We start from the raw sequence: 13,061 nt of genomic DNA on the forward strand, positions 1-13,061 counted from the left end.
GGACAAGATGGCGCCGGTAGTGTTCACATCGTAATCCAATATTCCACAGTACCCCCTCCTGACCTGCTTCCTCTTTCTGCGCTACCCTCACGGGCTTCGCCTAAAAATCAAGCACGCTGGACTGACTTAAAGTGCTATGACGAAGAATCTGTCTCTAAAATCCTATCTACCTTAAACCCTAACAAACGCTTTAATGACCCGGTCCCATCCAGCTGCCTAGCTGCTGTCGCCAATCCATTATTTCTAGCTGGACTGCAATAATTAATGCCTCTCTCCGGCAGGGATCAATTCCTGACTCTGTAAGAGCCGGCCCAGTCCTCCCCATTTTGAAAAAAAGCGTAGCTGGATCCAGCCTCCCTTGACAACTTCAGACCTATCTCCAACATCCCTCTGTTTGCCAAAGTGTTAGAGAAGTGTGTAAAACAACAACTAAGTCAACACATCAACAACTTCCACCTACTCAATGACTTCCAATCTGTATTCAGACCGGGGCACAGCACTGGAACTACCTTGCTCCACATTGTTGACGATGCCCTCCCAAGCCCTTGACCAAGGAAAACATGCCTTCTAATCCTCCTAGATCTATCCTCTGCCTTCGACACGGTCAACCATGAAAAACCACTTGAACGCCTCAAACTAAGAATGGGATGGGATTGGATGGCTCTGTTTTAAAATGGTTTAGGGCCTTCCTCCATAACCGATCACAGAGATCCCTAATTAACGGCAACTTATCTGCTCCCTCACCGGTCACAGTTGGAGTCCCTCAAGGATCAACCCTGTCCCCACCCTCTTCAACCTCTACCTAGAGCTGCTTGCTGAGGTACTACGCACCGCTAATATCTCTTACCATATGTACGCTGATGACACTCAAATATACATCAAAACTTCATCTCTCAAGGAGATTCTCTCCCTAAATGAAGCCCTGAAACTGACTGTCCAATAGCTCGTCTCCAACCAACTGAAACTCAACGCAAAGAAAACAGAATTTCTCCTAATTTCCCCTACAAAAACCATTCCGGAGAAACTGATATGGCTCAATGCCATCACAGCCTTAAATTGCCCACGGACCATCGTGGACTCTGCCAAATCTCTGGGAATAATCCTAGACTGCAACCTGAACATGTGAAACCACATCAACTCAATGGCCAAATCAGCCAGGTTCCACCTGAGCTACCGAAGGAAGCTGAAACCCTTCATCGATGCTCCCGACCTAAAAATGGCAGTCCAGGTATTGGTCATCTCTATACTGGAATACGGCTATTCCATCCTCTCGGGTCTACCCAAGATCTCCCTGGCACCTTTGAAAGCCTGCCTCAACGCGGCCGCCAGACTTCTTACCGGCTCAAGGAAATGCGACCACATCTCTCCACATCTGAAAGCTTTGAATTGGCTGCCCTCGAGGCCAGAATACAGTTGAAACTGGCATGCATCACACACAAAGCTTTATACGCAAACTCCCCTGCTTATCTGCCACAGAAACTAGTGTTATCTGGAGGAATCAGAACCTCCCGGTCTGCCACAGACCTCTTGCTCCAACCTGCCTATTTTGGAGGGAAAAAAAACTTACCTTTGGGCTTTCTCCGGGGCCGCATCAAGAAGAATCCCTTCTCTGGCACACTTCCAAAAGGATGCCAAAACTTTCCTCATGGGTAAATTCCTCGCCTAATTTCTACCTTCAACCACCACAGAGACCCTGACTAACTTACGACTATCGCCTTTCCCTCGGACTACCTATTCCCTCCACCAAGAAATTGGGAGCCTTGTATTGAGTATCTGCAAATGTAAATTGTATATATATGTCCCCCAATCCCCTATGTACCCTGCACCCCTGCCCCTCTCCAAGCGTTTGTATACTCTGTGTCTCTAAGCGTATTTGTACAACTCTAAGAACCTTGTAAGCACTCTGATACCCTAACAGGTCAAGTTTGCGCTCTATAAAACACTTATTTTATAAATAAACAAATTTGTGGGGGTCAGAACTAAAAGGCTACAAGATATACCGAAGAGAGCATACAGGACAAAGATCATTGCTGTAATTGGTATTGGGAGGAGGAGGTAATTAACTGATCAACATAACCATAGCATATTAGGAAAGAGAAGAATTGGGCAGTATTGGGCAGGGGTAGTGGCCAGGATGACGTGGAGGACATCTCTATGCGGGCATAACTTAAGTATGTGTTTATGTCGTATCTGTATAGGGCCTCTAGAAAAGGTATTGGACAGTGTATGTGGTCAGAGGAAGGATTGGAAGAGGTTTTGAAGGCTTGCAGTAAATTCATTGTGGTATAAAGCCTTGGTATAGGAAATTTGAGACATAAGTATAGTTAACTGCCAATGGACTTTACAAAATGGTACATTTTTGAACAACTCTAAAATGGCATGTTTATTGTGTTTCTGTTTTTAAATATTTAAATAAACTAGGATTAGAGTTAAGGATTTACGTAAAGGTTCATGTAAGGGATGGGTTAAGGGATGTGTCAGTGGTAACGTCAGGGGTGAGGTAAGGCATGGGATGGGTTAGGTTATCCGCTAAGAATGAGATGGCAGGATACAGTTTAGGGCAGGAATTTTATTTATTTATTTATTTTATTTTAAAAGTTTTATATAGCGCTGGCTAGAACCAGAGGTATCAGAGCGCTTTACATGAGCATCAGATCATAGTTACAGGTTACATCGTTACAAAAGTTACACAGTTATTAGAGCATGGCATCATAGTTACTTGTAAGTTCGACACAAACCGGTAGAGGAGTCAAGGCACGCATGATGTAAGAGTTAGGGTAAGGACAAGGGAGAGGGGTTAGGGTCGAAGTCCACATAGTTAGAGATTACCATAAGGGATAAACTATGAGCAAAGAAAAGTATGACATTTTTGTTACAACCTTTACGGGTCTGAGTTTCTGCAGGAGACATTATTACAAACAATTGCCGTAGGCAGTTTACTGTGGTAAGAGGCCATGGGCTACAGGAGATACATTTGAGAGATGATAGAAATTACAGTCTGAAAGTTGGAGCAGTTCATGATATCAGCGGTCAATCGCTGAATAAAAACAACAAAACATAAAACAATGAGTACAACTGCACATGATTTGGGATGGACTGCTGGAGGACTGAGGCCCTTGCGGCACCGGCTACAGCTCAGGTTCCTACCTGCATTCTTTGGCCAGCATACGATCCCAGAATTGGCAGTCTGCGGCGCTCCCAGACATGGTGCCCAGCAGGTAGGGGTTAATCTCGATCACCTTGTTAGCATGTATGGTGGCTGCAGATGGGTGCAACAAGAGAGCAGGAACACAGGTAGGGGTTAATCTTTGATACCTTGTTACAGTGAATGGATGCAGCAGATGGGTGTGACAATGGAGCACGAACACGGATATGAGAACGCTAAAGGTTAATCTCTTACATGTTTCTTATAATGTATGGAGGCTGCAGATGGGTGCGACAAGAGAGCAGGAACACGGATAAGAGTGCAGGTAGGGGTTAATCTTTCACACCTTGTTACAGTGTATGGAGGCTGCAGATGGGTGCGACAAGAGAGCAGGAACACGCATAAGACAGCAGGTAGGGGTTAATCTTTCACTCCTTGTTACAGCGTATGGAGACCACAGATGGGTGCGACAAGAGAGCAGGAACACGGGTAAGAGTGCAGGTAGGGGTTAATCTTTCACACCTTGTTACAATGCATGGAGGCTGCAGATGGGTGCGACAAGAGAGCAGGAACACGGGTAAGAGTGCAGGTAGGGGTTAATCTTTCACACCTTGTTACAATGTATGGGGGCTGCAGATGGGTGCGACAAGAGAGCAGGAACACGGGTAAGAGTGCAGGTAGGGGTTAATCTTTCACACCTTGTTACAATGCATGGAGGCTGCAGATGGGTGCGACAAGAGAGCAGGAACACTGATAACAGTGCAGGTAGGGGTTAATCTTTCACACCTTGTTACAGTGTATGGAGGCTGCAGATGGGTGGGACAAGAGAACAGGAACACGGGTAAGAGTGCAGGTAGGGGTTAGTCTTTCACACCTTGTTACAGTGTATGGAGGCTGCAGATGGGTGCGACAAGAGAGCAGGAACACGGATAAGAGTGCAGGTAGGGGTTAATCTTTCACAGCTTGTTACAATGTATGGAGGCTGCAGATGGGTGCGACAAGAGAGCAGGAACACGGGTAAGAGTGCAGGTCAGGGTTAACCTTTCATACCTTGTTACAATGTATGGAGACTGCAGATGGGTGCTACAAGAGAGCAGGAACACGGGTAAGAGTGCAGGTAGGGGTTAATCTTTCACTCCTTGTTACAGCGTATGGAGACCACAGATGGGTGCGACAAGAGAGCAGGAACACGGGTAAGAGTGCAGGTCAGGGTTAACCTTTCACACCTTGTTACAATGTATGGAGGCTGCAGATGGGTGTGACAAGAGAGCAGGAACACGGGTAAGAGTGCAGGTCAGGGTTAATCTTTCACTCCTTGTTACAGCGTATGGAGACCACAGATGGGTGCGACAAGAGAGCAGGAACACGGATAAGAGTGCAGGTAGGGGTTAATCTTTCACTCCTTGTTACAGCGTATGGAGACCACAGATGGGTGCGACAAGAGAGCAGGAACACGGGTAAGAGTGCAGGTAGGGGTTAATCTTTCACACCTTGTTACAATGTATGGAGGCTGCAGATGGGTGCGACAAGAGAGCAGGAACACGGGTAAGAGTGCAGGTAGGGGTTAATCTTTCACACCTTGTTACAATGTATGGAGGCTGCAGATGGCTGCGACAAGAGAGCAGGAACACGGGTAAGAGTGCAGGTAGGGGTTAATCTTTCACACCTTGTTACAGTGTATGGAGACCACAGATGGGTGCGACAAGAGAGCAGGAACACGGGTAAGAGTGCAGGTAGGGGTTAATCTTTCACACCTTGTTACAATGTATGGAGGCTGCAGATGGCTGCGACAAGAGAGCAGGAACACGGATGTGGCTTGGACCTGTGTCCTACCAGCGGGAGACAACAGTTGACTCCAGAGGTGGCCATGTTCATATAAGTAAGAAGAGGTCACTCACCTATGTAACTCCCAGCGGAGGCGCGGGAGTCCACAGCTACGATCACTCCGTGCTGGAACTTGAAGGCCAGGGTCGTCGTCCCGTGCCAGAGCTCGATCTTTGCACCGTTGTGGCCCTCGGTGCACGACCGCAGGAACTGTGCAGGCTGTAAGAAGAGACTGAGGTTGGCAACGAATCATCCTCGGAGAGGGATGTTTAGAGAGCACCAGGTCTAACATGGAGTCTTGCTGGAAGTGAGATACATACTGGGTACTGGTCCTAACATGGACTCAGCGGGAGAAAAAGCGGCAAACAGTGGACCTGCATGGAGTCACGTAAGAAGCTGGAAACCTGTCAGGATGGGTGGGGCGAGGGGGTATACTGAGTACTGGGTCTGACGTGGACTGATACTAAAGGAGTACTGGACCTTCATTGAGTCACCTAAGGGGCAGGAAGTCTATCAGGATGGGTGTGGGGAGCGCATACTAAGTACTGGGTCTGACGTGGACTGATACCAAAGGAGTACTGGACCTTCATGGAGTCACCTAAGGGGCAGGAAGTCTATCAGGATGGGTGTGGGGAGCGCATACTAAGTACTGGGTCTGACGTGGACTGATACCAAAGGAGTACTCGATCTGCATGGAGTCACCTAAGGGGCTGTCAGCCTGTCAGGATGGAATTGAGTGTATACTGAGTACTGGGTCTGACATGGATTGATACCAAAGGAGTACTGGACCTTCATGGAGTCACCTAAGGGGCAGGAAGTCTATCAGGATGGGTGTGGGGAGCGCATACTAAGTACTGGGTCTGACGTGGACTGATACCAAAGGAGTACTAGACCTGCATGGAGTCACATGAGGGGCTGGCAGCCTGTCAGGATGGGTGTGGGGAGCGCATAGTAAGTACTGGATCTGACGTGGACTGATACCAAAAGAGTACTCGATCTGCATGGAGTCACCTAAGGGGCTGTCAGCCTGTCAGGATGGAATTGAGTGTATACTGAGTACTGGGTCTGACGTGGACTGATACCAAAGGAGTACTAGACCTGCACGGAGTCACGTGAGGGGCTGGAAGCCTGTCAGGATGGAAGGGAGCGCATACTGGGTCTGACGTGGACTGATACCAAAGGAGTACTGGACCTCCTAAGTCCCTATGGAGTCACCTAAGGGGCAGGCACATCTGGAGAATTGTAAAGTTCTTGTAATAAGAGGCCACATACAGTACTAGGAGGAAAGTGCTGAGCTTTATTAAAATGACCCCTCTGTGACCAGCAGCAACTCACTCCTTGGATGACTCAGGACACTTGAAAGGTAACTCTTGGGTATAATCCTAGAACAGATTAGTACATAGAACAGGGAGGCTAAGTAGCAGAGGTGAGATACCACACATCCCAGCTTATTAATCAACAAATCACAAAAAAGGAAACATAAGAAAGTAAAAACGATAATTTTGCGTGAGCAAGATAAGAAAGATACCATACACAGAGTGGTAGAGAAAGGAACTAAAATAGTCAATTGGTCAAAGTAAGCAAGAACTTGACATGTAACCCAATATTTAAAACAGCTAGTTGGATAACCCGCAACTATTAAGTAACGTAACCCTCAAGATAGCTTTGCAACTTCCGTGTTCTCCTACAACCAGCCAGGTTGCCCATGGATGTGGCTCCACTGATTTATTCCAGATCAACATCGCTGGCCACATCATGAGTTGTCCAGAGGCCACCACCCTCTCTCTCACGCACACAAATTTGACTTGTGCTACAAATCCTCCTGTCACTGGTTTTGACACTGTTGTCTGACAACCTTAATAGGCTTTGAAAATGTAGACCACATATTACCAAAGGTAAGAAACCTAGTTCTTCTGATGGATACTAACTGCTGGTTCCTCACCTTGTGAAAAGATACCAAAGCAACAAATCCCATGGCGGTGGCTCTGTGGATGGCTCAGGCCAAAAAGGTTCTGCAGGACCAAACTACCAAAGTGGCCTTCCCAATAACCTGGCAGTTGAGGTAGTGTTTGATGAACATCTGCATTGATGCTGCTGTGGCAGCCTGACAGATTTTGAAGACAGGTACTCAACATGTGAGTGCGGTGGTAGAAGACCTGGCCCGAGTGGAATGGGCTCAAAACCCCACCCGTAGGCAATTAAGCCTCCCGGGGGCTGTTTCTTTGCCATTACATAGCAGATTTTAATAAATAGTATTATTGTAAAGAATTGGATTAATGGTTAAGGGGGGTGTAAGCTCCACTCAAGCAACAACCACTATCTTTCTCAGGGTGAACCACAAGAGTCACCTGTGCATAACCCTCTGTCAGCTTGGCTCAAAAGCAGTCAGGCTTAACTTAAGAGGAATGTGTCAAGTATTTATGAAACACTTAAACAGCAACAACATGAAAACAGAAGAAAAGTCCCAAGGTAATTTAGAAAACAAGAGTACGTGCTAATAAATAAAATGATTCCAGAAGAACAAAAATCCAATCGGTTGGACGGGAGCTACTGAATTTTAATTATTTTTTTTAGTTAAAATAGCACCAAGAAGCAGAGAGTGCCACTAGCACGTATGTGGTCAGGCTAGACTGGGGAAAGTCACAAGGTCAGGCCGACAGTGATGGAGTGAGGGCCGGATGCATGGGCCAGGTTAGTCCTGCTGAAAAGTTACCTTCTCAAGTCTGGCGTGAAGAGTCCCCTTCACATTGGAGGAGATCGGAAGAAGGTTTCAGAGCAAACAGCAGGCCAGGTGCCGCAGACAATCGATACTGTAACTTGAAGATTCGGTCGTCACTGCAGCTTCGCATTGGTGGATCATCGCAGATGGTCACTGTCAGTGCAAAATGCAGGTATAGCGTTGCTGGTCGCGCCGGGCGGTCACTGTCAGCGCAAAGAACAGGTCTCACCGAAGCTATGCGTTGGTAGTTGTCGCCGGCGGCAGAGTTTCATCATGAACTGGCCTGTTCGCAGCTGAGAGGAGCCCATACTTAAGGATTTTCACCTTTTTAGGTCTCGCCTATGCAGCGCACATGCGCTACAAAGGCAAAAATACCTTTTCCCATCGCTTTGGCTTTTCAGCCAAGCACGTGCATGCGTTCCATTGCCTTCAATGGCAACGCGTGCACGTCTGGAGATTCACTTGCGGGAGCGAGCGCCAGCAATTATCGCTCCCGCAGGTGAATCGCGCAGGCCACACACCCCCATCCCCCCTGCTACTGCGCGAGCGCTTGTTGCTGTTGAATCTGCAGCGGCACGTCCCTGTACGTAAATAGGAGTCTAGGCTTGAGGCGTGCGTGATTCATTACACTGTAAAATATCTGTCCACTTTAAAACTCAACTTCTGAAGGATAGCGCACCGTCGGTTCTGGCTCAGTGCCTGAGATGCGAGATGTGTAAACACTGCTAAAGTGACCTGTGACACGAAGCAGAGGCGCAGATGTACTGCGTGCGCAGGGCCTTTGAAGCGGCTGGCCGTGACATACTGCATACTTTTACTCCATTATACACTGATCGGTCCATCCCTGCCCGCGGCCCTTATCTCACTAATATCTCTGCTTTATGATTGCTCTGCGGCAATGCCTGACTCACTAGACCATTATTAATTCAGAAATTCCCAAGACATGGCTTTCGTCCCTGGCTGTGACATTCGTGCGCACTGGTTTCTAAAGACTTGTATTCCAGATGAACAGCGAACAGGGGAGTACTGGTGCATATTTTTACCAACTGCTGCAGCCCGCGAAGTTTAGTTTGTCGGCTGCTGCACAGAAGTGCCATTCCTTCCTCCAGGGGCTGCGAGCTGAAGAGCTTGGCAGGACCAGGCCCGTTGAGTCCTGATTCTTGCTGAAGCTTGCATACCCCCGCCCACAGGCAACTACATATTTGGTTAGTCTAGAGTCTTGCACGTACCTGGCCATGTAACGCACGGGGGCTACCGTTGAGGGCTCAGGCACATAGCATTGGTCACACCAGAGAGGCGGAATTCTGCGACTGTCTGTTGTTGTAAAACACTTAGTGTGACTGGTATGCACAGGCGTGAGCTCTGTGCTGTGGGGCTCAAGCTGAATCCTACTGGGCAAGCCCCAATTAACCGAAAACAGGCGGGCGGTTTGTGTTCCATAAAGTCGGACCCCTCAGACAGTTCGGGATGATTTGCAGAGTGGCATAGTGGGGCAAACATTGTGGACTGGAGTGCAGCCCCGACCGATCACCAGGGTCTAATATTAGTACAAGCATTTATCCATCATCTTGTTTGCAGCCAGTACCACAGGGGCAACATGTAGAGGTACCCTCCACAAGAGGGTGTCACCAGCTGAGGTCAGACACATGAATGCAGATTAATTCTGGTTGTCAGTGGGACAGCTCATGGTGTCTCTGGGAGGGAGACAGCTGTTTACTTGAACACGCTGCTTACACCAAAATCGTCCACACCATAACTCGCTGTGTATAATCGATAACCTTGCAAGTCATTTCCCACAAGAAAAAGGTTTGTGTCCAGAATTAAAGCCATCACTCTATAACATGATTGATATCACATCCTCATAATAGCTAGGGTTAGCGAAGCTGTGCTGGGGCCTTTACAGTATCAGCAGGTATGGGCTACTCAAACGCTGGAAAAACCTCTGACTTGTTGTACCCCCAACCAGATCAACCTTTAGATTACAACCTTTTTCACTGTATAAGAGGACTGCCTCAGCCCAAACAGTCCCACAGAAGCACTAGTCTATCTGGAATCTTAAAGCCTGACTACACATACCCCAAGCTTGCTGACAAAAAATCTAAACATATAACAAACTCAACACTTGCCTCATCTTTAAAATATATGCCTGATGGGCATATTCACCACGGGTCCTTTGCTTCTATTCCACCCACCCTCCCCCAGCCAGCCTGTTTTGTAGCGCGTGCATCCTTTGTTTTTTGTCCTGATCACTCAGCTGCCTGTTTTGACCACTTCTGCTTCCATTGAACATGGCACAATTACATACATAGCACTGACATGAGTGGGGGTCGCTGGTACCCGAGCTAGCGAGCTGCCCCTCAGCTGTACCCCTGAAGCAACCTAAATAAAGGAGAAGTTTGCACTGATGCTGACAGTCCTAAAAGCTGCACGCCAATCTGCAACAAGCATTGTAATAGCCAATAGGTCTCACTTTTGGGACCTTATAAGTATTTAGTTATGCAGCACAATATCCTTGGTGCAACAACATCAACTGTTGCATGGCTAAACACTTATAAGGTCCCAAAGGCGAGACCTATTGGCTATGGCAATGCTTGTTCTTCTTGGAGGAGCTTCCACTGATGCCAACCCAGGGTCTAGGACCTGGAGTAGGGTGCACCTCTTGGGCATCAGGTCTCCCTCCAGTATAGGCCAGTGGCAGGGCTCAGGAAGGTCCAGTTGCACCTGGTCAGTTGCAGGGAGACCTCTGGAAGCTGGTTGTGTCCCTGAAAGTCAACCTTCTGACCCTTGTAGTCACTCTGAGTAGGGATCATGGCAAGCAGGTTCAGTTTTCCTATTTCAGACAGCAAGGCAGTTCCTCCAGCAGCCGGCTAGTCCTCTGGCAACAGGACAGTCCTTCCTTGGAATCTTTCACAGGTCCAGGAATTGTCTGATGAGTGGTTTTGAAGGTACTCCTTTTATACCTGGTGACAGCCTTTGCGTGGGGGAATTCCCTGACCTACCCCCAAAACTGGTTGTGGCCAGCTCCTCTACACCCTCTGGTCCATGCTAGGGTGACATAAGGCTGGGAAGGCCTTATGTTATGTTCCTTTGTGTGTGCTATATGCAAAGCCTTTTGAAGAGTAGGTGAGGATGGGTGCATCTCCTCCCCAGACATCCTGTCAGAATAGCACAACCTATTCACATCTAAGCCCCCTGTGTCTCACTGTCTGGAAACAATACAGAAACCCCACTAACAGAGCCATTCACAGTTATGTGACCCCCAGGACACTAGCAGAAAGGCAAAGTTGACTGAGATAAGAAAATGCCAGTATTGTAACTTAAAATCCAAATACGCCAATAAAGAGGATTTTAAATTACTATTATTTTGAGTGTAAACACCATATATGTAGCTGCTATCAATCTGAAGTTACCAATTATCAAATGTATTAAGGTAATCAATCAATCAATCAGAGTACTTGTAGAGCGCACTACTTACCCGTGAGGGTCTCAAGGTGCTGAGGGGAGGGGGTGCTGCAACTGCTCGAAGAGCCAGGTCTTGAGGAGTCTTCTGAAGGCGAGTAGGACTTGGGTGTGCCGTATGTGGGTAGGGAGGGTGTTCCAGGTCTTGGCAGCGAGGTAGGAGAAGGATCTGCCACCGGAGGTCGTTTGTTGGATGCGGGGAACAGCAGCGAGGGCGAGGCTGGCGGAGCGGAGCTGGCGCAAGGGGGTGTAGAAGCTGAGTCTGTTGTTCGGGTAGACTGGTCCGGCGTTGTGGAGTGCTTTCAGTGCGTGGGTGAGGAGCTTGAAGGTGATCCTCTTGCCGACGGGGAGCCAGTGTAGGTCTCCCAGGTGAGGGGTGATGTGGCTGCGGCGGGGGATGTTGATGATTAGTCGGGCGGAGGCGTTTTGGATGCGTTGTAGTCGTTGTAGATGTTTGACTGGGATTCCTGCGTAGAGTGCGTTGCTGTAGTCCAGTCTGCTGCTGACGAGGGCCTGTGTCACCGTTCTTCTTGTTTCGGTCGGGATCCACTTGTAGATCCTGCGGAGCATGCGGAGGGTGTTGTAGCAGGAGGAGGAGATGGCGTTGACCTGCTTGGCCATGGAGAGGGAGGAGTCGAGGATGAATCCTAGGTCGGCCACCAGGAGTCGTCCCAGGCTGGGAGGGTCAGTCCGAGGATGATTACCTCCGTCTTGTTCGAGTTCAGCTTCAGACGGTTGCTCCTCATCCAGTCGGCGACGGCCTTCATTCCTTCGTGGAGGTTGGTTTTGGCGGTGTGTGGGTCCTTGGTGAGGGAGAGGATGAGCAGGGTGTCGTCGGCATAGGAGATGATGTTGAGGACGTGCTGGCGGGCCACTTGTGCGAGGTAACCCAGTGCTAGTCATTGGGAGAGAGGGGCTTTCCAGCAGTGAAAAAATGAAATTGAGAAATATTTTACCCCAAGGCATGTAAAACTTATGTACAACTGCCCTCATTTTTAAAAATACTATCAACACTGCCCTATGAGCCTTTAGGGTCTACCCTAAGGGTGACATCTGAGTATTAACAAGCATTGGCAAAGCAAAAGGTCTCGCCTTTGGGGCCATATAAATGTTTAGCTATGCAGCACATTATTCTTGATGCTGTGCCACCAGGGATTGAAGAGCTATATAATTACTACACCCTGGGTCATGCAGTTTGATTCAGAAATACATGCTTGTCGAACACACTGGCTTCACTAGGCCACTCAGCTTGTGTAAGCCCCAGAAAATCACAGTATTTATTATGAAGGTGATTTACTTTAACCTAGTTTAACCTGTTAGACAATGTTTACATGCATATAGTGCTCACTACCTGTGATGAGGCGTTGTTATGGAGCGCCTTATGACTCCATATCACTAGGGAAGCAATGCTCCAGTAAAGGTTTTTTTCTGGTGCCTAAATTCAGCAGTAGTAAGGGAAGTGAAAAATGGATTAGAAGTTACAAAATACATTAGGGTGTTGAAGAAGAGCCCTGAAGTGGAGCCCTGCCTCCATGATGACAAGAAGTCCCCTGAACCAGGCTTCTCCAACAAGTAGCTGGTGGGCTACAGGTAGCTCACCAAGTACCTGTAAGTAGCTCTCCTCTATGCTGCCCAGACTGCTAAATTAGAAGCTTTTACTTTGTTGAATTCAGATTTGTTCACCTAAATGTAGACTGCATAGTTGATACGAAAATGTGTTGATTTTCAGAACTCACAAACTGATATTTGGAGAAACATGGATGAGTTTCTAAAATATATGTAAAGCTGATATTAGAGTGCTAAATCTTGGTATTGTGAAGACTTTTTACAAATGTCATTACCTTGGTGCCAAAGGCTTTGCAGCTATGGCTGTTATGTGTTACTCATGAAGAGGCATTCCATAGTGACACAGCC

At 47.9% G+C, this 13,061-nt stretch overlaps 1 protein-coding gene across 1 annotated transcript in view; it reads right to left on the minus strand.

Moving 5' to 3' along the window:
• LOC144752886 (proteasome subunit beta type-8-like) overlaps positions 1-13,061 on the minus strand; it is a 69,930-nt gene that overhangs the window by 18,684 nt on the left and 38,185 nt on the right. Inside the window, exons 2-3 of the mRNA XM_078640713.1 lie at positions 5,044-5,188; positions 3,148-3,259 (exon numbers count right to left, since the gene is read on the minus strand). Coding sequence (XP_078496839.1) covers positions 3,148-3,259; positions 5,044-5,188 — 257 coding nt within the window. The remainder of the gene's footprint in view (positions 1-3,147; positions 3,260-5,043; positions 5,189-13,061) is intronic.

Source organism: Lissotriton helveticus, chromosome 5_1 (genome assembly GCF_964261635.1).
Source record: "Lissotriton helveticus chromosome 5_1, aLisHel1.1, whole genome shotgun sequence".
Taxonomy (NCBI): domain Eukaryota; kingdom Metazoa; phylum Chordata; class Amphibia; order Caudata; family Salamandridae; genus Lissotriton; species Lissotriton helveticus.